Consider the following 25,387-nt stretch of genomic DNA (forward strand, 5'->3'; position numbering starts at 1 on the left):
GCACTGTCCCACTCATTATAAATGTTTAGAAAACTCTTTGTAAGATACGGAATACAATTACAGTTCCAAACTTGTCATTGATAAGACATGAAAGAGTAGTTATTTGATTCCAATAAATAAAACAAGTGTTCTTGTGGATTCAGCATTCGGGGGTCCTCTAGGACATAAATTTAATGTGTTCCTGCTGCCAATATAAAATCACAATACTTCCTCATTGTTGCTAAATTCTAAAAAGAAAGAAAGCATGAGAATGAGTCACCGATTCCCACAGTCAGGGCCGAGAAGCCATATAAATTTCTCCAGCCCCTGTCAGGAAACATCAAAGTGGCTCTGAGAACAATCGTCTGTTGATGGCAGCTATGAGGCTCACCCTGTTCCGCATTGTGTGTCTGCTGCCAGGCTGCCTGGCCCTGCCACTGTCCCAGGAAGCCGGAGAAGTGACCGCACTTCAGTGGGAACAGGCGCAGGTACATGGGTCTCTTGCTCGTCCCTCGGGGTTCTCTGGCCTCACCGCCAGCCTCCACATGTGGTTTTGAATGATTTGTCCTTCGGCGCTTGCGTGGCAGTGAATATTCTTGAGCACGATGTTCCTGGTTAGAAAGCAGTGCATGCTCTCTGTGAAAGCCACGCGCCGGCTTCGGAAGCCTTCCTGAACTCTGATTGGATGCCAGCTCCTTAATCTGCTCTCTAGGTGAACGAGCACATCATTTCGTTTCTGGCCTTAAATTTTCCAATTTAGAAACTGGAGAAGTATAATAATGATGTCACCAAGTGCAGAGATTATAACACACTTAATGCAGTATTGAAATCCCATCCAGGCTCAGGAAGTGCAAGTGTTAGTGTTTGTTGCAACTTGCAATTATCTTCATGAACTGTACTGAACTGGACATCTAAGGATGAAGCCCCACAGTGAAGAAAACTGTAGTCAGAAAGCGCAAAGAGAAGAAGTAACTTTCGTGCATGTGCAGTAGAAGCCGTCTGTGTTCTACCCCACGGGGTTGAACCGGCAGACCAGTAACATGATGACAGAAGGTCGTCTTGCTACCAAAATAGAGACAGGAATCAGGAGCTTCTCTAGCTCAGAAATGCATTCTCTTCAAATATATTGTTATTCGGTAAAACCAGATAATGACTGATATGCTTTAAGCATAAGAAAAATAGAGCTAGACTTCACATTCCATTTGACTTTTTTAAAGATTGATAAAGTAGATTCAATCATCAATTTATAACCTTACCAAATAGCATTTTAGGAGTTTTGATCCAGTTTTCTCCAGGATGCTGTTGCAAGGGTCTTCAGGCCTGTCAGTGTGCCTGCACAGATGGTCTGACAGAAGAAGGGAGCTTATGTATTTGAGCCCAACCCAAGCTACACAATGAGTTTCAGGCTGTCCTGTGCTACAGAGCAAGATTCTATCTCAAATCAAAACCAGGGGTAGAAAAGAATGCAAACATGTCGTCCAGAGAGTGTCTCATTAAAGTCCACAGCTCCAGAAGGGATACAGTGTTTGTTATTGGTTTTTTTAAAACAAAAAAAAAATAATTTGTCCATGATTATTATGAGTGAATAGTAAGAATTTGTTGTATTGAATGAAACACCATGGGAGCAGGTAAGGAGCATCTTGTTGGTCAGTTTGCTTTGGTAAAATGCAGTCATGGGAGGTTTTCAGCCACTGCCAGGCACTCTAATACTGACAGCAAATGACTAAGCAGATGGTAGGCCATTCAACGATCTTCCCACTGCACACACTTTTAGACTGTACACTTTTCCTAAGGAAACTTCCTTGGAAGTGGAGTACAGACACCTGGGGTGATCTCTGCCTGCTGCTTCACCTCTCTGAGCCATGTGTCTTCAGATAAAGCAGAGGCATTTCTGGGTAGACGTTGTGTACCCCTTTAATCCCAGCACTTGGGAGGCAGAGGCACTCAGTGTGCCTGCCCATGGGAAGGGACTTTAACGCCTTCGTGAGTTGCTACTGTTATCATTCTCTTGCCTCTTTGTATTCTGGCTGAAGATCTCCCACCCCACTCCCAGACCCCAGGATACTTTCAGACATCCAGTTATGCTTGGCAAGATCTGGGGTTCTCTTTTATTCTGATGCCTCCTAAACGGGCTATGCTAGCAGCAGAGTGGGTTGAGGGGAGAAAGGGGAAAGAGAGAAAGGGGCCTACAGATAAGGAATCTCCAGACCAGGTCTGCTGCTGACTCGGTGTGTGAACCTGAACAAAGCATGTGGCTGCTGTGAGCTGTGGTCTCTTCCTGGACTGTTAAGTCAGATTAGTCAAACTAACAATCACCTGACTTCATATCCTTGTGGAATTCATAAGAGCCAGATGGGAGCCTCTTTAGCATGGCTAATGGACCTCACATCTATCTCCCCAAAGTGTCTATGATGTTCAAGGGTCTTACTATGTGCTCAAAAGTGCTCTCTCTCTGAGTTTTGTATGTATGTATGTGTGTATAAGTGTGTATGGATGGATGTGTGGATTTGTGTATATGTGGCTGTATGTATGTTTGTGTATTGTATGTGTATGTGTATATGTATTTACATGTGTTATGTGTGTATGTGTGTTGACATGTGTATGTGTGTTTGTGTTTATATGTATATGTGAGTCTGTGTGTGAGTGCGAGTATGTGTATGTATGTGTTTGTGTGTATGTATGTGTATGTAAGTGTGTGCATATGAGTATGTGCATGTGTATGTGTGTGCATGTGTGTATGTGCATGTATATTGTATATTGTGTGTATGTGCTTGTGTTTGTATGGGGAGGTAAGCATGGCTCCTTCAAGCTAATCCTGTGTGTAATTTATATTAGTGTTCTTTCAACACTTAAGTCCTTTCCCGAGCCTCGGTTCTTAGTGTATGTGTAAGTGTGTGCATGCTTGCATGTACATATATGAGTGTATTGTGAGTGTGTACATGCTTGTGCATATGTATGAGAGTGTGTGTATTTGTGTGTGCGTGTGTGTCTGTGTGTCTGTGTATCAACCATAGTTTGATACTGGGAGTCTTTAGTGATCCTCCTGCCTCTTCATCCCTGGCATTGGAGTTATAGAAGCAACCAATTTTTAACATAGGTTCTGGGAATCAAACTCAGGTTTTTGAGGTAAGCTCTTCTCTGACTGAGACATTGCCCCATCCCTTGTTGTGCTTGCTAAAAACACACTGACACTTCTAACTGCTCTAAAATAAGACCAAGCTTTAGAAAGTGGGTGGTGTGTTTGTCCTCCAGGTATGCATGGAGAATACATAGGTCAGGCTTTCTTCTTGTCGTCTTATGCAACAACATAGTAGTCCACCTCCCCTCACCAGTGAATGCTTACTTCACTCCATAATCGTACAACAACTCTGTCTTCAAATCTACAACAATAGCACGTACAAGAGATGTGGGTTTTTTGAATAAAAGACTTTTTACTCTCTGTCTGCCAGAATTATCTTAGGAAATTTTACCTTCACGACTCTAAAACAAAGAAGGCCACCAGTGCAGTGGACAAACTGAGGGAAATGCAGAAGTTCTTCGGTTTGCCGGAGACTGGAAAGCTGTCCCCCCGTGTCATGGAGATAATGCAGAAGCCCAGGTGTGGAGTGCCAGATGTTGCAGAATTCTCACTAATGCCAAACAGTCCTAAGTGGCATTCCAGAACTGTCACCTACAGGTGAGGCTCACTTTGACTCATTCTGATGGAGGCCACAAAACCCTTTTCCTGAGAATTCAAACACTGAACTCTTCTGTGCCTTCAGAATCGTGTCCTATACTACAGACTTGCCTCGGTTCTTAGTAGATCAAATCGTGAAAAGAGCTCTCAGAATGTGGAGTATGCAAATCCCACTGAACTTCAAGAGGGTTAGTTGGGGGACTGCAGACATCATAATTGGCTTCGCAAGGGGAGGTAAGCATGGCTCCTTCGGGCTAATCCATGTGTTGTTTATATTCGTGTTCTCTTTTCAACACTTAAGTCCTTTCATGAGCACTTGAGATGGCCTTTATTGGTGAAACATATGAAGCATATGCGAGAGGCCTTAGTTTCTATTTTCAGCATCACACACACACACACACACACACACACACACACACAGAGAGAGAGAGAGAGAGAGAGAGAGAGAGAGAGAGAGAGAGAGAGAGAGAGAGAGAGAGGAGCTTTAAGATCCTGAATCTAGTAGCCTTCCACATATAATGGTTGACAATGATGAGCAGACAATGACAGTAGTCAAAGATCTAATAAAAGCCATGCGCCTGGACCAGATTTTCTGTGTGAAACTGACTATTGGTACCAAGAGGGTCAACCAACTGGACTGGCTTCTCTCTCCAGTTTTCATAATCGTATGATTGTGGAGAGAAGAGAAGGCCAGGGAAAATGGAGACACTGATAGAAATCACTGTGTGCTTTTGCAGATCACGGAGACAACTTCCCATTTGATGGGCCAGGAAACACTCTAGGCCATGCCTTTGCACCGGGGCCAGGCCTCGGCGGAGATGCTCACTTTGACAAGGATGAGTACTGGACGGATGGTGAGGACTCAGGTACAGTGTCCTATGTCTCTTCTGCGATCATTGCTTTAATTATAATCATTACGAACCCGTAAGTGTCAAGTAATGGACTACATGCTTCAAATGTTTTTATCTCATTTAATGTTTTCTTTTTTAATTTGTGTGTGTCGTGTAGAGACCTACCTGGTAGGAAAGAACTGAGGTTGTCCTCTGCCTCCACACTTGTACTGTGGCACAAGTTAAATAAAAATAAACAAATAAGATAGGATAAGAAAAAAATGAACCAGAAGAGCACATTGTGGCCCTTACTGGTCACAAAGCTAAAAGGTTAACTGAGGGCAGTCAAAGCAGTTAGCTACCCCTACCCAGCCCAAAACTAACACAAAGCTCAAAGTTAAACTCATTAGCTATCTCAGAACTTGATGTCACACAGAGCAGCTTCTAACTGCCTAAAAAATTAAAACCAACAATAACCATATGCAATGAATTTAATTATTTCTTCTTTGGTAGCACAAGGAAATGGATATAGTTCTCACACCCAAGGCTCCCAAGAATACACTGGTCAGAAATTCTCCACAGAATCTTCAACACACAGAGATTTGAAGTAACTGGGTCATTTCCCAGTGGCCCTGCCTCGCCTACCAGCAAAGCATATTATTCTTTCCCTGAATTCTGGTTTCATAAAGAACTGCTGTAGCCACTCTTTTCTGTCCTCCTTTGGTTCCTTATCTGGGAGGTTGGTTTAGGGTATATGTTCTTAACCTTAGGTCACTCACTAATGGACCAAAGTTCTTCCTGTTATTCTTATTTGAATGTGAAATGTCCCATGAACTCCTGCATTTGCACATTTGGTTCCTAGTTGGTGGCACTGTTTAGGAAGGGTTATGGAGTCTTTAGGAGGTAGCATCTTGCTGCGGAAGGGCAGACTTTGATGGATTATAGCACCTTAACCTATGCTCATGCCCTCATGCTTGCTTTTGCTCTCTCGTTCTCTCACGCTCTCTCTCTCTCTCTCTCTCTCTCTCTCTCTCTCTCTCTCTCTTTTCCTCCCTCTCCCTCTCCCTTTCCCTCTCTCTCACTCTCACCCTCCCTCCCTTTCTTCCTCCCCCCTCTCTGAGTCTCTCCCCTTGTGTGTTTATGAAATATGATCTACAGACTGCTTTCCTGCCACCTACTATTGCCGTGACTTCTTTGACATTGTGGATTCCATCCCTACAGCAACATGAGACAAAATAAACCCTTTCTTCCTTCAGTTGCCAAGGACATGGTGTTTTGTATACACACACACACACACACACACACACACACACACAGAGAGAGAGAGAGAGAGAGAGAGAGAGAGAGAGAGAGAGAGAAGTGAGCAATGAACTCTTCTCTCAGTCTCCTCTCTTTTGAAGGAAATAACCAATAACCAAGGAAGCCTGGGGAATTGGCTATTTCTTTCCATTACGATGTGATTGATGTATTACTGGCATTTATATAGTTATTTTAATACTTACCATATATACTTCCCTGGCTATAGGAGTGAACTTCCTGTTTGTTGCCACTCATGAACTTGGCCACTCTCTGGGTCTGGGTCACTCTTCTGTTCCCAGTTCTGTGATGTACCCTACCTATCAAGGAGATCATTCAGAAGACTTCAGTCTTACAAAGGACGACATTGCAGGCATCCAGAAGTTATATGGTAATAATCACGGCTTTCCCAACAAGAATGTCAGACTTGAAAGATGTCAGAAAATAGGGACTTGCCTGGAAACCACAGTGAAAACCTATGCAGTGGGCCAGCAGAGTGCAAGGCTGTGTGAGGTCCCAAGGTGAAGTGCCACCCTCACATTCCTGGGGGATGTTTATATCATGCATATGAAGAGATATTCATTTTATTTTTAATTGATCTCTACAAGCTTGTGTGAGTGTATACGTGCATGTGGGTGTGCATGTGTGTGTAAGTTAACAAAGTACTACACATATATGTAGGGTCAGAGGACGATTAACACATGTCAGTTCTCTCCATCTCCTGTATGACTCCCAGGGGTGGTATGTGGACCACCAAGCAGGCATCCAAGCCATTGTTCACTGGACCATCTTAGCAGCTGACATTTCATACGTAAGCTTCCAGAGTCCACTGTGAGACAGGAATGTTATCATCCTTCTTTGCTCAGCTCAGATTCACTAAGAGAGCCCCACCCCCAGACATCCTCAGCTGCTTGCTGCCAAACAGTTGCCCTACACAGTCAAAAGTGACCCATTTTCCCTGTTTTTATAAACATGCAGGGAAGTGGTCCCCACAAACAACCACAGCCGCCATGGTAGCAGGGTAACAAATGCCCATGACATCTACCAATGTTGTATCCCAGTCTCCCTTTTATTTTGATCAAATTCCAAAATCAGTTGTTTCAAACAGCAAGTGTCAGTCAGTATTTGCTTGATAGAGCTCACTAGAAATAGTATTTGGGGAACAGAAGATAAAACCCATGTCCCTGGATAAAGATGAGGAGAAGAATATCCAAGAAATGACTTAGCAGAGGTGCAAGGTGCTTGAAGAACAGTACCAAGCCAGGGAGGTGATTTCAGGTATTGGTATGTCTTTCCTAATCTCCACCTTCTCAAAAAGACATGGACTCGAGAATCCAGAATTACATACTCATCAAACTTGCCCAAAAACCTACTTCACACATAAGTAAAAATGAGGATATAGTGTCAAAAGACACTTCTCTTTTGAAGACCTGTATTCAGGAAAAAAGTACTTCTACAGGAAAAGAAATGGAAATCAGTGGAACCTAGAATTCACTCTGAATCAGCAGTTGCCACAATGTGTTCCCAGAACAGTTTGCAAAGGGGCTATTACAGCAATGTAGTATTTCTACTACTGTTGTACTTCAGATGTGTATGAGTGGTGAACACATATTCAGACAATTTGTCCTAAATTATAATTGTTTTGAGGCAAATTCTGTCTGTGTAGTTCTTGCTGTCCTGAGCTTTTGATGTAGACCAGGCTGGCCTGAGTTTTCTAGGTAGAGCAAGCTATCCTGAGGTTTCTAAGTAGAGCAGGCTATCCTGAGGTTTGTAGGTAGAGCAGGCTGGCCTGGGCTTTCTAGGTAGACCAGTTGGCCTTAAATGTGCAGTGATCCCCTTCTCTGCTTTCCTAATATTGATACAAGAAGCATATGCCCCAACATACCACATCTAGCTAACATAGAAGGGTTTTGGTTTCTGGTGTTTTGGCTTGGTTTTGGTTGATGGTGGGAATTGAACCTAGGACATTGACTGTGTTTATATAGATGTAGAATGTTTCCTGTGTGATTTATAACCCACCTTGATGTTCTTCTTTCCTTCCTTATCAGGAAAGAGGAACAAGCTGTGATAGATGCAGACAGTTTCTGGAATGAGCAAACGCCCTTCCTGAGCCACACTTACTCCTTTCTTCCTTGTACTGTGGATGGGTTTTGCACATCCCTCTGAGGGTCATTTTGATGGAATGAGTCTGACAAATCTCAGGTAACACGACAGACACCAGCAATAAATGTCATGTGACATCAGCAATAAATGTCATGTGTGCAAATAACCCCACTGTCATTATTCTGTGATGAGAAGACGCTTTCAGTGACCAAGGAAGATATGCTATGGACTGCCTCTTTTCATTGGGATCTGACATGGGAAGCCATGGAGAAGGCCTTCATTTTCAGCTATTCCATGGCTCCCAGCAGTGCCTGGTTATCTGAGATCCTGAGAACTAGATGGTCCCAGCCTCATCACAGGCCTGGGGACCCCCCGAAACCAGCTTTGGCTGTCCCTTACCTCAGACTGCACTTTCCCACCCCAGAGCAGTGTCCCAGGGCTTCCCTATGGCCCAACCCCTGTCCACTTGCAATGGTGTCAGATAAGCATGGTCAAACTTCCCGATCCTGCCTCCCCAAGTGGCCATGCCCTGTGGTTGAGCGGACGCAGGACCCACAATTCTACACTGCAATGCACACCACACACACACACACACACACACACACACACACACACACACACACACACACAGGGCAGGTAATAATAATAACAGATACACCTGCTGCCTTTGAATCCTTCACTTAGCCAACGTATGCAGGTCTCCCGCTGGCCTTCCACCTGCAGCCGTTCACTTCTCCTCCACCCTGCAGGCTTCAGACCCTTGTAAAGCTTCTGCTGGACCGTGGCTTCCTGCTGTCCCACATTCATTCCAGACCTTGAACTTGTTCATTAACAAGTTTCTCTCCTGAGCAATCTCTGAGGTGTCAAGATGAAGCTGCCAAAACTTGGCCATCCCCTCCTCTTTCCTCACACCCTTGCTTGCATAGTTCTCCCTGAAAAACAGAAAAACGGAAATATATTTAGTTTTCATTGATATAGATTATGCCCCCTGTTTGGTCTGTTGCTATGTACTATAATGCTAAATTCTATACCTGAGGGAAGGTCTAGGCCTATGAGTGAATTCTCATGTGTACAAGCTTTTGTTGTATGAACCTTATACCTTAATTTAAAACTATTAGTTAAATAAAATTGGTGACAGCCAATTACTGGAGAGATTAGAAGTAGGTGAGTTTGGAGTGACTTGGTTGGAAGAGAGACCAGGGAGGGAAGGAGAAGAAGAAGGGGGAGAGAGAGGAAGTTCCCATGAGGGGAGATGGACCATGAGCGCATGGCCAGGAGAAACAGCAAGTATCTGGGAGATACCACTGGGGAGGTAGGCAGGCCAGCAGTCAGAAGAGCAGATTAGGGGTTACCCCCAGTAATTGTCAAAACCAAATAAAATAACCAGAGCCTGAGTCTCATTCATTTGTAAGCTAGCTGGAGATAAGCTTAAATTGTCTGTACCTCAGCCCCCAGCAGTTTTCTTTTCAAAGTTGCTTGCAGATTTCTTTCAGTACTCTAATACTGAGAAGCAGCAGCAGTCATTAGAAATGCATTATAGACGTGAAGCCTTAACACACACACAGAGTATATACAGAGCAAACTCAAAGACACTTTCACAGAACAGAGCACACCTGCAATGGGAAGTGGGTGAACTAGGTTCCTGATTCTGTGGACAGCAAGGCAGCCTATAGGGTTCAGCATAAATGTAGTCATTCATTAAGAATCCTTTCTGCTGGCTTAATGCTCGCACTCTGTCTTGAGCAAGAGGAGGCCATATCTCTCTTGCAGCTGGCATGGCTGCCTATTGCTTTTCATACCCAGCCTTCCCTCCACACCTCTAAATGCTAGAATGCTAAGTTGTCCCGGCTGGGAGGGAAATGCAGGACCCAGACACTTCTTACTGGAAACACTGAAAGGATGACGTCTGGTTCTGGGCTCTGAAGGACCCACTTGAGTCCTGCTTGGCCAGGCTCATGCCTTCCAGTTAATTGGTCTTTTGCTCATATCTTTGGTTTGCAAAGCCCTGCACAGTGGGTTGACTCCTGGTATCTTCAGTGAATTTTACTCCTGATTTCAATCTTAACCAGGAAGTCATCCCCTGACTGAGCATAGAGAATCTCCCTCCAGGAACAATGTCATAACAGCCACTTATACATTGACCATTTCTTAGTAAATAAAGACCTGGCTTCTCTTTAAATTGTGCTGAAAGGCATGTCACATGACAGCTACTTTGTTAACTCTGAGTGTACAGGTGAATACTACTGGGTATATTCACATTGTGAATTTAAAACATATGATGCATCTCAGGTTAGCCTAGACCTTAATATGTAGCCAAAAATTACTTTTAACTTCTGCTTCTCCAGCAACCACCTCCCCAGTGATGTACTGGTGTGTGCCACCATGCCTGGTTCATACAGTGCTGGTGCTAGAACCCAGAGCCTTTCACATACTACACAAATGTCCTGCTGACTGAGCCGCATCCCCAACAGAAGCTTCCTGGCTCCAGCATTGCAGGCGTGTTTCTAAAGGTTTAAATGTGTTTATTTAATGTGTGTGGGCATTTGCCTGCATGCATATAAGTGCACCACACACATGCAGTGCCCCAGGGGTCAGAGGAGGATATCATATTCCATAGAACTGAACTGAAGTTATAGACAAGTTATAAGCCCGCACGTGGGTGCTAAAAACTGAACCCTGGTCTTCTGCAAGAGCTATCTTAAGTCTGATCCATCTCTCCAGCTCTGCTGTCAGCATTTTTGATTATGTGTTATGGTTTGTTTAGCAGTAACCTCTGACCTCTGACTGATGTGTGTTACTAGAACATCCTCAGTTGTAGCAGTGAGAAATGCTCTGACACCTTCAAATGCCCCCTAAAGGAAGAAATAGCTCCCGATTTAAGAATCACTGAATCACTGATTCTTAAATGCTAAAAGAAACCACTAAAAGTCACTGCAGAAAATTGATCCTTATTACCCTATATTTTGTGTCCCTGGCATTTTTCTTTTCATCCAAGACTGTCTGGCTAGTTTTGTGACAACTTGACAAAGGCTAGAGTGATCTGAAAAAAGTGAACCTCACTCGAGACAATGCCTGCACATGTATCAGAAAAATGTAGCACAGTGAAATGACATCCTTAGGGATAGGGTACTCTGCAATGAGTTTTGGTGGTGGTGAGGCTCTACTGGGAGGATCCATGAGGTTTGACTGTCAGCTTGCTCAGTAACTTTTGATCATCATAAAATATGTCAGTGTCTCTCCAATAAATTCCCTTTTGCCTATTCTAGAACTAAAAAACATAATTTCTCCTGTAAAAGAAAAGGCCATATTGGACAGTATTCTCTGGAGCAAATGGACCAATAAGGCAGGGTAGTTCAACGGTGGCCATCTGCACACTTTGGAGCCTCTGTCTCCGCTGTCCCAGTCCAATGCTGCACAGATTCCTATAGTTATTGCTGGTTTAAGTTGGAAGGCCAAAGAAACTGGAGTCTGCTGTCAGGCAAGGATGGTAGGGTAGACACACACCACTCAGGAAGTGGCTGTGAAGGTAGGTAAGTACAGACACCTCTTTCCTCAGAACCCTTTGGATCTGCCCTACCCATTGGAAGATGCTGCCACTTAGAGGGTGGGTCTTCCCCACTTAGTTTAACTTCTCTAGAAATGACTTCACAAATGTGCCCAGAAAAGTGTCTCCTAGGTGACCCTAGGTGACCCCTTCAGGATTGTCACTGTCATCTCTGCCTCCTCATTAGATTCATGTATCACTATTGCCTTTCAGAAAAACAGAGCCCACAGATGCATAACAAGGAGCAGATTAAGTGACTGATATGATGCACGGAGAGTCCATTGCTCTCTCTGTGCCCAATGTGGAGCTAAGCACAGCTGCCCTCCTGGTGCTGTTATTAATGCATAGGTAACGTTGCCTCTGTGCTAAAGTTTCAGATTTGCACATTCATGCCCTGCTTACCCTTTTTCCTACCAGTGCTAGGAGCTGAACCCAGGGCTTGAAGCATGCTAGGCAAGCATGTTACCACTGAGCTACATGCCCAGTGCCTGTCTTTTGTGATAATGTCCTTATTTTATAAAGTAGAACATATGATCCTTCCCCTTCCAACATTTGATGACCAATTAATCATAAGCTGTGGTCCTGTGGGTATAAGAATGTGGCACCAAGACATACAGAGAGAGAGAGAGAGAGAGAGAGAGAGAGAGAGAGAGAGAGAGAGAAATACACAAATAAAATGTAATGCAAATTTTGGAGAGATTTTGGGGGAAACACCTCAGAAAAGAGGAGGGAAACAGAATGAGCAGAGAAAGTCCTAGGGAATCAAACTTAGGCCACCAGTCTTGGCAGCAAGCGTTTTTATCCCTGTGCCATCCGGCTAGCTATCCCCCAAGATCCCTTGCATGTCTAATCCTATCTTGGTGTCCTCTTTAGAAGATCATAGCTGATACCAGGACTGTCCAGTTTTCTATTTTTGTATAAAAATGACCCTCAAGCATGCCTCCTGAGAACAACCATGTATTATTTCCCAAGATTCTGAGGCTTAGGGGCTCCTGCATGGTCCAGCTGTACAGTGAGGTAGATGGGTTGGTTTGGAAGATTGGCAAGCCTCTCTTTTTTTTAAAGATTTTATTTATTATATATGAGTATACTGTAGCTCTGCCATTACAGATGGTTGCGAGCCATGATGTGGTTGCTGGGATTTGAACTCACGACCTTTGAAAGAGCAGTCGGTGCTCTTAACCACTGAGCCATCTCTCCAGCCCCCGGCAACCCTCTCTTATGTTTCTGTTGTGACAGAACAGAGACTGCTGGGCTCAGCCAGGACTATCAACCCAACCATAGTGTCCACATGTGACATCTCTGGCTTGCAGACCTTTTGGGTTTTGTTTGTTTGTTTGTTTGTTTTGTTGCTGTTATTGTTGTTGTTTTTTGGGGGGTTTTTTTGTTTTTCTCTTTGTTTGATATGTGTGAATGTTTGCCCTGAGTGTACATATATGCACTATGTGCATGTCTGGTATCTATGGAAGTAGAGACTATCCAATCCAATGACAAATGAAACTGAAGTTAGAGATGGTTATGAGCCAGCATGTGGGTGCTGGAAATTGAACGTAGATGCTCTAACCGCTGGACCACCTCTGCAGCCCCAGCATCCAGGACTTAATTTGAATATCTCTTTGGATGTACTTTGCCTTCACACAGCCCCACTCCTGCCATACTCTGATGGTAAAAGAAACAACAGACACATCCAGAATGAAAAAGAGATGGTCGAACGACACTCCAGTTTGAAGCCAGAAGAGCCAAGAAATTCACGGTGCTGCTCTAAACAGCCACATGGGGCCGCCCTTCCACTTATGAAAACACCTGTCATTTAACCCAAGAGGCATTTATTAATTCTAACCAAAAGCATACTGGCTACAGCAAACATGCCAGGCAGATCCCACCTGGGGCCTCCTAGCTTCTGCCCTCATTCATCATCATGGCCCAGTTGTCAATGACAGAGAAGGACAGGGACTTGGTGCTGATGGTGGAACCGTCTTGATGAATCAGTCCCCAGACCACACACAGCCCTTATGAAGGGAAATAGAGCAGTTTTGCTGTTGGTCTTTTTTTTTTTTTAATTTTTCTACAAATGCAGAAGGCTGTCATGAGAAATGACCCTGGCCACAGATTCGTTGACCATTTGGAGCCCGTGAAACAGCAAGTCTTCCATTTTCTAGTAAGCATAAGGAGGAAGGAAATAGGCACTCTGGCCCACGTCTATCTAAGGGTCAGCTGTGGTCTGCTGTGCCTTCTGAAGCTTTCATCGGTGAGGAAGAGACAAGAAATTATGGACTGGTGTAGGACTATTCTCCCAGGAAAACTGCCAATGTCCCCAGGAGTTCAGGTGAGGCACTTCCAAAGCAACCATCACAGCAGTCCTGACTGCTGACAAGTCCCTCACAGAAGGAGATAGAAAGCACCATGGGACCCTCATCAGAAGGAGATAGAAAGCACCATGGGTATCCATCCACCCCTGCAACCAGTGTGCACATAGTCCCAGTGGGGAGCAGGAAGAGTACAGGAGAGGAAGCATCAGGGAGAGGGCTCCCTCTGCCTGGACATGCAGTGTCATTGTGCATGCTAGGTAGAGACCACCCACCAGAGCTGTATTAGGCCACCCATGCTCCTACCTGTACTCCTGTCATTGGTCTGTAGGGTTCCCAGAATGAACTTTAGTGGATTTGCACCTCAGCCTGTTGGTCCTCAGGAAGGAGGGGGGGGCACTGTTTACATCTCCCACAGGAAAAAAATTTTCAGAACAGCTGTGAATGTAGCTTGATGGTTAAGTATTTGCCTATAGTATGAGGTCATGGGTTTGATTCCCAATACAAAAGGAGGTCAGTGGGGGTAATAATTAAGGCCAGGGAGTTAAGTGTGAAAGAAACAGTGCAGCTAGAAATGCAAGCCCTGAGGTTGATTCTCCCACAGAGAATGATAGCCTTGTCTTATTGTTTTTGTTTGTTTCAGAGAGGGTCTCTGCTAGATCAGGTTAGCCTCAAACTCACAGAGATCTGCCCACCTCTGTCTCCCAAGTGCTGGTATTAAAAACGTGAACCACCACACCTGGTTTACAGTAGGCTTTTTAAATCTGTGCTGTCCTTTGCTGAGTCATTTGTACAAGTTTAGTCAGTTTAGACTTGGTGATGAGGAAAGACTCAGGCACAACAGTGGCGAAAGACAGGTTTGGGGTGTGGTACGTATCTGCTGTGTATTGAAGCAGTGTCTTCTGTAGTCTAGGCTGGCCTCAAACTCATTATGACACAAGGACTTTGAATCTCTCCCTCTTTCTCGAACCTTCTGGGTGCTGTTATCACCATACCTGGTTGACGAGGTATTGGAGATGGAACATGCTAGACAAACTTTCCACCAATACACCAATTCTCTCAGTTCCAATTTCTTGATAGCAAGACAGAGTAACAGGTTCTAACCTAAGGAAGAAGTGAAATTTCTTAGAAAATGTGCCATTTCTTAGTAAATGTTCACAGAATCAGAGAGAAGGCCAGAAAAACAGGCAAAGAATATGAACTCACTTGGGATTCCTGTGTGAATAATAACACTGCCCAACAGGGAATCCCCATTTGCCACCTACTAGATCCAGAGTCCCGAAAAGGAGAATTTTCTGTCTGTGTTAAGACCACACATGAATGAGGAGCATGTGTAGAAGGTGCATGCCTCGTAAGACTGACTGCCTGAGTGTCCACCCGAGAATCCAAATGAGAAGGCTGATGAGGGGGTGCATGTCTGTAAACCCAGTGCTTCCCTGGCAAGACATGAAGGGTAGACAAGAGGAATGTTAGTCAAGTATAGAGACATTCTCTGACTTCCACATGCACGTCCACACCCACATCTTCATAATATACACTATCATATACACACACCAAATAAATCATGTTTTAAAAAAGATCACATTTGTCTCCGCCCTTATCCTTTGGAGACAGCTGAAGCTGCAGGTGGTATCAATCCTTAACACAACCATGTTTTTACACACACACACACACACACACACTCACAGAGACACACACACACACATACACACAACCACAGTAACATTAAATCTGAAAACTAGCCTCAGTAAGATATTAACAGATTGAGGATGTAACTCCACAGACAAACTGGCTTCCAAAGTGTTTGAAGCCCTCTAAACTTGGTCCCCAGAACCATTTTTTAAAAATGAAGAAGTTGGGGTTAGGAAGATGGACAGCTCCGCAGTTAAGAGCTCATATATCTTTGGCAAAGAGGCAAGTTGGCACCCACATCAGAGGCTCACAACTGCCAAAAACTCCAGCTCCAAGGAGATCCGATTCTTCTGGAATCTGCAGATTTACACACACACACACACACACACACACACACACACACACACACACACGGACAGAGAGAGAGGCATAATTAAAATAATCTTATTTTAAAGTGCAGTAATTCCTAAGGAAGAAAGATTGTAACAAAATGTTGTAATAAAAATTATTTAACTTAACATTCTTTGCAGAATTTTCCATTAATATTTTAGGAAACATTTAGCTACAACAAAATGAAAATGCAAAGAGCAGGTTTGTCCATTATCTTATCTTCCTGACAGTCGGGAGCATTCGGGCCCTCTCTACACACATCTCCCACATCTACAGAGGGAGGCAAGGCACACTGCCTTCTACCAAGACTCGATGATGAAGGTTGATGTCATTATGCAGGTGAAGGCAGACAAGATAAAATGAGGCCTGTCATTGGACAAGAAGGAAGGGAGGTGGGAGCAGAGGTTTTAGAAGGGAGAGAGAAGCAAAAGAGAGAGCGCCAGAGTGAGGAGAGGAGCTGGGAGAACATGGCACCAGATGTTAAGATTTTTCTCTGCGCATAGATAAAGGTTATGACTATTTTTAAGGGGTGGGTGTGTACAGGGTTTTGCGCTGTCTAGATGGGCAAATTATATCTTATCAATTGGATTAGAGGTTATTGTGTGGTGTGTTCTTTCATGGGGGACTGAATTGAATTCAAGAGAGTGTGTGGTGGCAGGAAGCATTGGGATGTGTATACCTGGCATAGTAACCACCCACCAAGGGAACTGTGAGCGACAGCAGGGGGTGTGACAGAGTGCTGTCGCACACTTACTTTCTGTCCCCATGATCTCATGCCACTGCTGCCAGCTCTCCTATTCTGGTTCACACCAACTCTAAGCCAAGTGCTTAATGCAAAATGTGTTTTCCTATATACTATGCAACCTGTCAAGGTTACTTAACCATTAAGATGTTCATTCCCATCCTGCCTGGTAAATGATTTTTGCTACTGCTACTAAATTATTGGGTGCTATATTTACTATATACATTCTCAAGTCAGTAATTTAATAAACACAAGTTGTCTAACTCAGATATGACCAATTGATACAGCTCTCAATCTCGGAAGTCTGCTAATTATTAATATACCCAAAGTCTAACAGATTACCCCCCAAGGTCTCAGAAGATAATGGACACAGCTATGAGAAATTGTCTGGATTGTGTTATGGAAACCACTGAGAAACACTGTGGACTGACTGGAGAGCCAAATGCCTCATATTGCTTAAAGTCAAGGTGGGTCACTTCTCAGTTCACGAATTATCTATTCCACAAAAGTCACAAATTCAAATTTTAAGTTTTCTTTGATTGCCCTTTAACTAAACTTAAAAGTGTTTTTCATTATGTACATTCAGAAGGAAAAACACCTTTTTGTTCCTTCTGCTCCACAAAAAGCTCATCTTAAAGACTGTTCATGTTGTTAACTTATGTTGTTATCTCTTTTGTAAATTTATAAGCTACAGGAAACCCACTCAGACCTACCTCTCATGGACCAAATAGAAATCTGCTTGAAGCAAAACACTTGTACTGTCATAATTCAGGGTTTTGGCCTCAATTTTTCTGCTGTGTTCAGCATCATATATTTTATAAAATTTAAAGCAGTGAGAGCTAAATACATGTTATGCACTCTTCAATTATAAGATATGATAGGATATTGGTTGTGAAAAGGATTACTGGGGAACTAGTGTTTTCCATCCATTAGTATATTTTTCTGACCTTAACTACAAAGGCCCCTCCCTCATGGGGTAAATGCAATGCCAGCAGGAAGACTCTACATTAGGAGACCAGAAGCTGGTCGTGTGACACATGAGTACCAGAAAACAAGGACCACACAAGTTCTGTGCACTACCATGTCTGGCCAGCTCAGAGAATGTACACAGGAAGTATGATTACCTTCCCTATTAGCTAGTATACGTAGTATATTAGGCACTTAAATATTTGTTGAGTGAGGTTTTATAAGAGGGACCCAGTGTGCAGAGCCTCGCTGGCAGTGAGCTGTGATTGCTCCGGATCTGTTCCTCAGAATGTAGAGGTAGCCACACTGCATGGCCAGGCCTGACAACACCAATAGGACTTGATGTTGTGCGAGCTCAACTTCACAATATAACAATGTAGTGAAAGCGAGATGCATTTGACATGGCCAGCATCGGATAAGCCATTTTGTATTTCCAGGGTATTGGTAGTCATGATACCTACCAGCTCCTTACATCCAGCAAACAGATATCACCACCAACTGCTAGTGTGTCAATGCCGCTGAGGTTTTTAAATCTGTGCTTGTACTCCAGGCTGTGCACATCATTTATGGCAGCCTCAAATTCTTGGACGTCACAGTAAATTATCATCTCAAAGAGTTCTGGGAAGCAGGTAATATTTCTCTCTTCTCCCCAAGCATCCTGAAGAACAAAATGTCTTACAAATGCTTTCACATTCAGGCATGGGTTCAAGGGCAGAGCGATATCCCTTGATTTTCCTGCCACTAGGTCAATGTTAAAGCTTCTGGCATTTGTATTCACCTCTTCTTTAATGACAACAGTTTGTCCAGGGCCAGTGGAAGCATTCAACCTTGCTTCAAATGGCAGGCTCAACGGAAGCTTTGCCAGACTTTTGTCTATTTTCTCTGCTTATCTGTGTCAGTCCCAGAGTAGATGTTTCCATGCTCTGTAAATCCAAGCTGAATCTGAACCCGATGGAGTGAATGTTCACTTTGCCATAGATGCCTACTGTGTCTACCTTCTCTGGACTGATCCTGTGGCATACATCAGAATGTGCTTTCCATTCACAGCCACCTGGACTTTGTTCTTTAGCACCATGATCACAGTCTCAAAGGACTTTATTTTCTGAAGGGCATGTCATAGGTGATCTCCTCCCAGCCCCAATTCTCATGGGTCAGTGTGTTACAAACAATGTGGTTGGATCTTTTGAAGCGAGGGTTAAAGTGGAAGGGCCACATCAGCTCTTGGCTTCAGGTTGTTGCCATGTACCTGGAATCTTTAGGACCATGTCCACGGATTACAGTCAAAGAGCCAGGCTTCAACTGCTTAGTAATGGTGCCGACCTAGGAGATTGTCGAGTTATAGATGATATTTTGTAGGTTATTTAAGGACAACATTTTTCTTTTTCAACTTATTGATATTGTTAATTGGAGTCTCTCTTTCATCCCACTCTTCATTTAAGGATTACTCAAAGTAAAAACTTGTCCCTAGCCAGGTGGTGGTAGGTTCTGCGCTCTGACATGTGTCCCTTGCCAGACACTGTTGGTGCTCTCTGTCTTTCATTCTTAAATGTCACCCTTGAACACTTGGAGAACCTGCATAACTGATATGGGTTAGGGTCGAATATTAGCTGTGTTGTTGTACTAAAGTCATTTGATTTTTTAGCTGCAGGTACCCTAAGAATAGAATGGGAATCTTAACATTTACTTCTCTTCCCAGTTTAAAGAACAAGTGAAATATTACTAACTTAAAAGCTGTTAAAGACGAGAACCAACAGCTAGTCTCAGCAAACTACAAATGAAAACAAAGACCTTGGCATCCACTTTCAACCCCCAACAGAATCACAAAACCATCTTAACTGGAGGTAAGAAAGTACACAAGAGGCCAGAACACAGTGCCCAGGCCCTGCACCCAATCCCTTCTGTGTGCAATAGAACTGGAGGTACTCTGGACTCCATGATCTACACAGAAAATCAGGGAAGCTCAAATTCACAGACCACACCTTGAGCCACAGCATGTCCCAATGCTTGTCCCGTCTTCTGGTCCCTCCTCCTTCCATGCTCTTGCTAATCTTCCTCTCTGACTCGCTGAACCTGGGACAGGCACACCCCATTTCAGCAGGCAATCTTTTCATTTCCCCTCCTTCGTTTGATGAGCTAAGAAGTGAAATGCAAATGTGTTCCCTTCTCTTTGAAAAACTAAGCCTCCCTTCCCTGGAGCAAAGAGGAACAAGTTTTTCAGGTTGTGGATCTGAGGTACCACCAAAAGAAAAAAAATGGGGGGTGGGTGAAAGATCAAGAGGGAGAAATGCTTACCTAGACTCAAGGCACTTTGGAGGTGTGGGGACAAAGTCTATGAGTTTAGAAAGGGGAAGTGCCAAACTCTGTTCCCCATAGTCACCTGGCAATCAGTAAAACAGCAGACACAAGTACTTGGGTCATCTAATCCACAGTGCCCTGGGCACTGGGTTTCAGAGCTTTATAAAATACTCTGCATTTGGTATACTAACTATCGTGGAAACTGCTAGATGCTGCCCAACTGACAGGATGCTGCAGATGCAGACAGATCAGACCTCACTGGGTGAACAGATGAGTAAGAATGAGGTAAGGGTGGAACCTTGGGGCAGGTAGAGCTTGTGACAGGGGTAGGGCTTCACAGCTGGCAGAACATTTTTAGTCATGTGTCACCCATGATTGATTGGCAACTGTGTGTCAAAAGAAAGGTGATGATCTAACAAGCTTGAGCTTGGATCAGCCAATAAAGAACTTGTCAGGAATCATGAAGACATGAATTTAGTCTTTAGAATCCAAGTAAAAAAGCTGAGCTGGCAGCATATGCTTGTAAGCCCAATGTGGAGAAGCCAGAGACAGATGAAACCCTGAGCTCCCTGACAGCCAACCTGGCCTAGTAAGAGAGATGAAGGTCAATGTCTCAAAACAACAAGGTGAGTGACTCCTTGGGAACATGCATAGTTTCTCTCTATGTATGAACACATGTGTACACATGCTTAACACACACACACCCTGAAAGCAAAGGAAGGGAGGGAGGAAGGGAGGGAGGGAGGGAGAGAGGGAGGGAGGAGGGGTGGGGGGAAGAAAACCAAACCTGTTGGTATACTGGCTAGTCTTGTATCAACTTGATACACAAACTAGAGTTACCTGAAAGGAGGAGAATTTAAATAAGAAAAATGCCTCCATAAGATCCAGCTGTAAGGCATTCATTTTCTTAATTAGTGATTGATGAGGGAGAGCCCAGCATATTGTGAGTAGTTCCATCCCTGGCTTGTTGGTATCTACATCAGCTCCTGCCTCCAGGTTGCAGCCCTGTTTGAGTTCATGCCCTGGCTTCCTTCACTGATGGACTATGATGTACAAGAGTATGACATATAAATCCTCTCCCCCAACCTGTTATTGGTCATGGTGTTTCATCACAGCAATAGAAACCCTAACTAAGATAGAAGTTAGTACCTGGAGTAAGATATTTCTATGATAGATCCAACCATGTTTTCTGGAAGATTGTGGAAGATCTTTGGAAGTTTGGTCTAGAAAACCCTTTGAGTGTCGAGGGCTCAGTAGGTTGTTCTGTGTGAGCTTGGAAGGTAAGAATATTGTGAGCAGTGCAGAAGATGGAGACCTGGAAGCTTCCAGAGAAAACTTAGACTCTATCAGAGACATTTGCTATTTTGAGTTGGGATTCTGTCTTTCTGGTCAGTTGGGAAGGAAGAGGCAGCCTTAATTAATAAGAGACCAGCAACACTGAAGTGAAACTTTTGTAAATGTGGGACAATTGATGCTGGTCAGCTAGAGCTAAGAAATTAGGGGTAATTGAGAGGAAACACACATCATTAAGGTGAAATCTTCTGGGAAGGTTTTATAGGTTAGCACAAATAAGCTGTGTTCCAGAAGTTATTGTGCTGGCAGCTTGTTTGTGTAAGAATCATGAAGGTAGTACTGGCTTTGACATGAAGAGATTATGGAAGCAGCTGAAGCTTGATACTGGGAGAGGCCGGGAGAGGCCAGTGGTGAAGGAGCAGACTCAGTGGCAGAAGGCCGAGGACCGAAGGAATCGTGCCAAAAAAGTTGAGGATTGGCACCGAGAAGAGAGCCTATGAGAAGCTGTTGGTCAAAGAGCCGCCCAGTTGCAGCAGAAGATTCCAGTTGCAGCAGAAGTTGCCAGTGCTGTGGAATGACCATCAAGAAGAGCAGCAGCAGAGGAGTAGAGTCAGCCAAAGCCTAGAAGACAAGCTGTGTGTGTTGAGAAAGCAGAACTGAATTAGTGACTCAAACTCCTTGGAGGATTGAGTGACTCCCAGATAGCTGGACATTGAAATACTTATACTGTTGGAGTTTTGTTTTACTTGGTTCAAAATGTAATTTTGCCCTTGTTCTTCCCTCCTGTAGAAGATATTTAACTTAGTTTTATATTTTTACAGGAGTCTAACAGCTTAAAGACTTTGAACTTACAAAAACAGTTTTGCATTTTAAGATTGGATTTTTTTATTGATTATTTAGGAATTTTACATAGCACACCCTAATCACACTTACTTCCAAGTCCTCCCAGGTCTGTTGCCCCATCCTTATGACCATCCAAAGAGAAGGAAAAAAGTCCAATTCGTGTTGCCCATATACTTACTGGAACATGGTCAAACTCCCAGTGTCCATCTACTGTGGAGAGCTACACTTCAACATCATTATACAAATTTTAAGAGTTCTCTTCAATAGTTCTTGTCTAAGCTGTTTCTTTTGGTGGGGCTGGGGGTCATCACAGAAGCCTTCTATGTCTCTCTTTCTCAACTGTGAGTCGGCAGTCATCAGTACTACTGCGGAAGAAGTTTTCCTGAACATTACAGTCAGGGGTAGAACAGATCATGGACTTCCACATGTTTTCTGGTGATAACACAGACCACAGACATCAACATTTCCTTCTGCCACCGCACAGGCCATGACCATCATCACATCCCTCAGTGACAGACCACAAACATCAACATGACCTTCTAAGGGAGCACAGATCACAGACATCAACATGGCTTCAGGTGGCAGCAGAGACCACAGACATCTGCCTGGCCTTCAGTGGTAACACAGGACATCAAGATCCCCTCCCCACCCTATCCAGCAGGACCACAGACCCGCAACATGGCCCTTGGTGGACTCCAGCATGACTTCAGGCAGCAAGAGATTAGATATTTTAAAGAGACTGAAATTTTAATTTGTTTGAATTAGTAAAGACACCAGGACTTTTAAAGTTAGCTTTGTTTTTAAAGTGAGATCTTGGGATGAATTAGAAAGGTGCAGCTTAATAGTGATGTGTTTGCTTGTCAAATTGACAAGGGGTCAGTTGTACTAGCTAGTCTTATGTCAACTTAATCCAAGCTAGAGTTATCTGAAAGGAGGGAATCATAACTGAGAAAATGCCTCCTTAAAATCCACCTGTAGGGGCTGGAGAGATGGCTCAGCGGTTAAGAGCACTGGCTGTTCCTCCAGAGGTCCTGAGTTCAATTTCCAGCAACCATATGGTGGTTCACAACCATCTAAAATGAGATATGAATGTCCTCTTCTACATTCATATTTAAAATAAATAAATAAATAAATGAGAGAGAGAGAGAGAGAGAGAGAGAGAGAGAGAGAGAGAGATCCGCTTGTAGAGCATTTCTTACATTTAGTGACTGATGCGGGAGGGCTCAGCCCACTGTGAATAGTTTCATCCCTGGGTTGGTGGTCCTGGGTTCTATAAGAAAGCTGGCTCAACAAGCCATGGTGAGCAAGCCAGTAAGCAGCACTCCTCCATGGCCTCTGCACCAGTTCCTACTCCAGGTTCCTAACCTGTGTAAGTTCTTGTCCTGGCTTCAGTGTTACACTTCAATGTGGATGTGTAAGCCAAATAAACCCTTTCCTCTCCAAGTTGCTTTTGGTCATGGTGTTACATCACAGCAATAGTAATACTAACTAGGATATGTGGAATTTAAATCTAGTAGACAATAAAATCTGTTTAAAAAAAGATACAACCTTCACACCTTCATAACACACACACACACACACACACACACACACACACACACACACACCCTTCATTCTCTTGGCAGACCATCATGGGACTGGGGATCAAGCCAGCCTTGAACATGCTACTCAAATGCTCTACCACTGAGCTTCATCCACAGCCCTCCCCTTACAGATGTTCAAGAGCCCCCTTGGCCCTCATGCCACACACCAGCCTTAACTCTGTGGTTGGCCTCAAGAGCTGGGCCAGGTTGCCAGGGCTCGACTCCAGAGCTATCTCTCCTGACTCGCCCATCTTGGTGTAGTAATTCTCAGAGCTAAGATGCTAAGAGGATGCAAGGGCTTCCTCCTCCTTAGCTGACCCTTCAAATGATGCAGGATGAAAGTTCATTTTAGTTGTCTACTTGAGACAATCTAAAATCACCTGGGAAGACAGTCTTAGTGAGGGACTGCTAGATCAGGTTTATCTGAGAACTTGTCTGTGGGGGGTCATTTTAATTCTATTAATTGATTGATGTGGGCCTAGAGGTGGGCAGCATCTTTCCCTGGGTTTGGGTCCCAGACTATACAAAGGAAAATGTGGGCTCAATGCAAATTCATATGCTTCAATTCTCTCTGCTCTTAACCATGGATATGATAAGCTGCTTCCAACCCCTGCCTTGCCTTCTCTGCAATGATAGACTGTAATGCAGAACTGTGAGCCAAATAAGCTCTTCCTCCATAAAGTTCCCTTGTCATGATATTTTATCACAACAACAGGAAACAAAACTAACACAGAGAAGCCACGAGCTACCTGCTTAGGACTCTCCGGCTGTGCTTTCAGTACACAGTAGAACTCACACATATGACAGCCCATTAAACATGCCTTTGCATGACTTACGAAAGTTTCAGATGCCAAAAGCACAGGCTAGCACCTGTGCTACCCGGCCTCCCAGTGACTCAGTACCCAAGGTCACTTTAAAATGTTCTTCTCTACCTCTGATTCAGCTCAGTCTTTTTCTCATGCTTAAACTATCAAATGTTTCTGAATTTGTTCAATCCCAATACACGCCCTCGGATCACAATGATCTTAATAAACACAAAGTGACTGACTCCCCTCAGGCACTCTTTTAGTGACTGCCTCTACGCTCCTCTCCCAGTGGACACAAGATCTGCGGGCCAACCCCTCCCTCAGTCTAGCCTGCAGCCTAATTTTATATCACCTTGGAATTAAGAATAGACTTTATTTCTGGGAACACTTGGAAAGGAAATTAACATTTTTTTTAGCAGATACCATAGGCTGCTTGTTCAAATACAAATGTGACTTGGGACCCATGAAATAATTTAAACTAATATTAGCATCCTGCCCCCAAATCTACTTGACAAAAGTACAAGGCCTTACATTTTTTTGTGTTTTGTTTTTGTGTGTGTTTTGTTGTTTTGGTTTGGGTTTAGTTTTGGTTTGGGGGGTTAGTGGGGCAGGGGTGTCCAACATAAATTTTATTGATTCTTTGGGAATTTCACATCCATAGATCCCTCCTGCACCCTTGCCGGAAGCCATCTTTTGTGAAGAGCAACACTTATTACATTCTTAAGAGTTCTTTTCCATGGGTTCCTGTTTAAGCTGTTACTAATTTAGAGTAGAGGGAGGGGCACTGGGGTGAGGGTAAGGGTTGTCACAGAAATCTTTCACGTCCCTCTTTCTCTACTGTGCATCTTCTGTCATCCATATCACTGCCAAAGTAGCTCATCTGCTCTTTACAGTTCTCGGGAACATGAATCGTGGGCCTCCACAGGGTTCCTAGTGTCAGGTCAGCACAGAAAACAAACAGGGCTCCCAATTGCTGCAAGGCCACAGACCCAGATAAGGCCCTCTGATATAGCTGAGATCATAGATTATCAATATAGCTTCAGGCCACAGCATAGAGCACAGACCTGGCTAGAGTAAACCCACAGACCCAGACATGGCTGTCT

General features: G+C 43.9%; 2 protein-coding genes and 1 pseudogene across 14 annotated transcripts in view; 1 reads left to right on the forward strand and 2 right to left on the reverse strand.

The window, feature by feature from the left end:
- The first annotated feature begins 331 nt into the window (after positions 1 to 331).
- Mmp7 (matrix metallopeptidase 7) lies at positions 332 to 8,050 on the forward strand. Its single transcript, NM_012864.2, has 6 exons — positions 332 to 467; positions 3,429 to 3,655; positions 3,741 to 3,889; positions 4,393 to 4,521; positions 6,011 to 6,172; positions 7,830 to 8,050. Exons 1-6 carry the CDS (start codon positions 351 to 353, stop codon positions 7,847 to 7,849), a joined length of 804 nt encoding a protein of 267 aa, NP_036996.1. The 5' UTR covers positions 332 to 350; the 3' UTR covers positions 7,850 to 8,050.
- A 496-nt stretch (positions 8,051 to 8,546) lies between these two features.
- LOC102556477 (uncharacterized) overlaps positions 8,547 to 25,387 on the reverse strand; it is a 75,496-nt gene continuing 58,655 nt past the window's right edge. For 8 of the 13 annotated variants that reach the window (XR_005487951.2, XM_063266274.1, XM_063266276.1 and 5 more), the window contains 2 exons: positions 14,730 to 14,838; positions 8,547 to 8,816 (listed from right to left, as the gene is read on the reverse strand). The gene's annotated coding sequence lies outside the window, so the exon portion shown is untranslated. The remainder of the gene's footprint in view (positions 8,817 to 14,729; positions 14,839 to 25,387) is intronic. The other 5 variants (XM_063266282.1, XM_063266284.1, XM_063266277.1 and 2 more) reach the window with 1 other exon arrangement.
- Positions 15,746 to 23,000, reverse strand: LOC103693005 (galectin-8 pseudogene; annotated as a pseudogene).

This window comes from Rattus norvegicus, chromosome 8 (assembly GCF_036323735.1).
Source record: "Rattus norvegicus strain BN/NHsdMcwi chromosome 8, GRCr8, whole genome shotgun sequence".
NCBI lineage: Eukaryota > Metazoa > Chordata > Mammalia > Rodentia > Muridae > Rattus > Rattus norvegicus.

Bases quoted from the DNA above. Each gene is read 5' to 3' on its own strand.
- Mmp7 (NM_012864.2), top strand. From the start codon at position 351: ATGGCAGCTATGAGGCTCACCCTGTTCCGCATTGTGTGTCTGCTGCCA. The intron at 468-3,428 runs GTACATGGGTCT...TCTGTCTGCCAG, and splicing joins TTCAGTGGGAACAGGCGCAG to AATTATCTTAGGAAATTTTA. The intron at 3,656-3,740 runs GTGAGGCTCACT...CTGTGCCTTCAG, and splicing joins TCCAGAACTGTCACCTACAG to AATCGTGTCCTATACTACAG.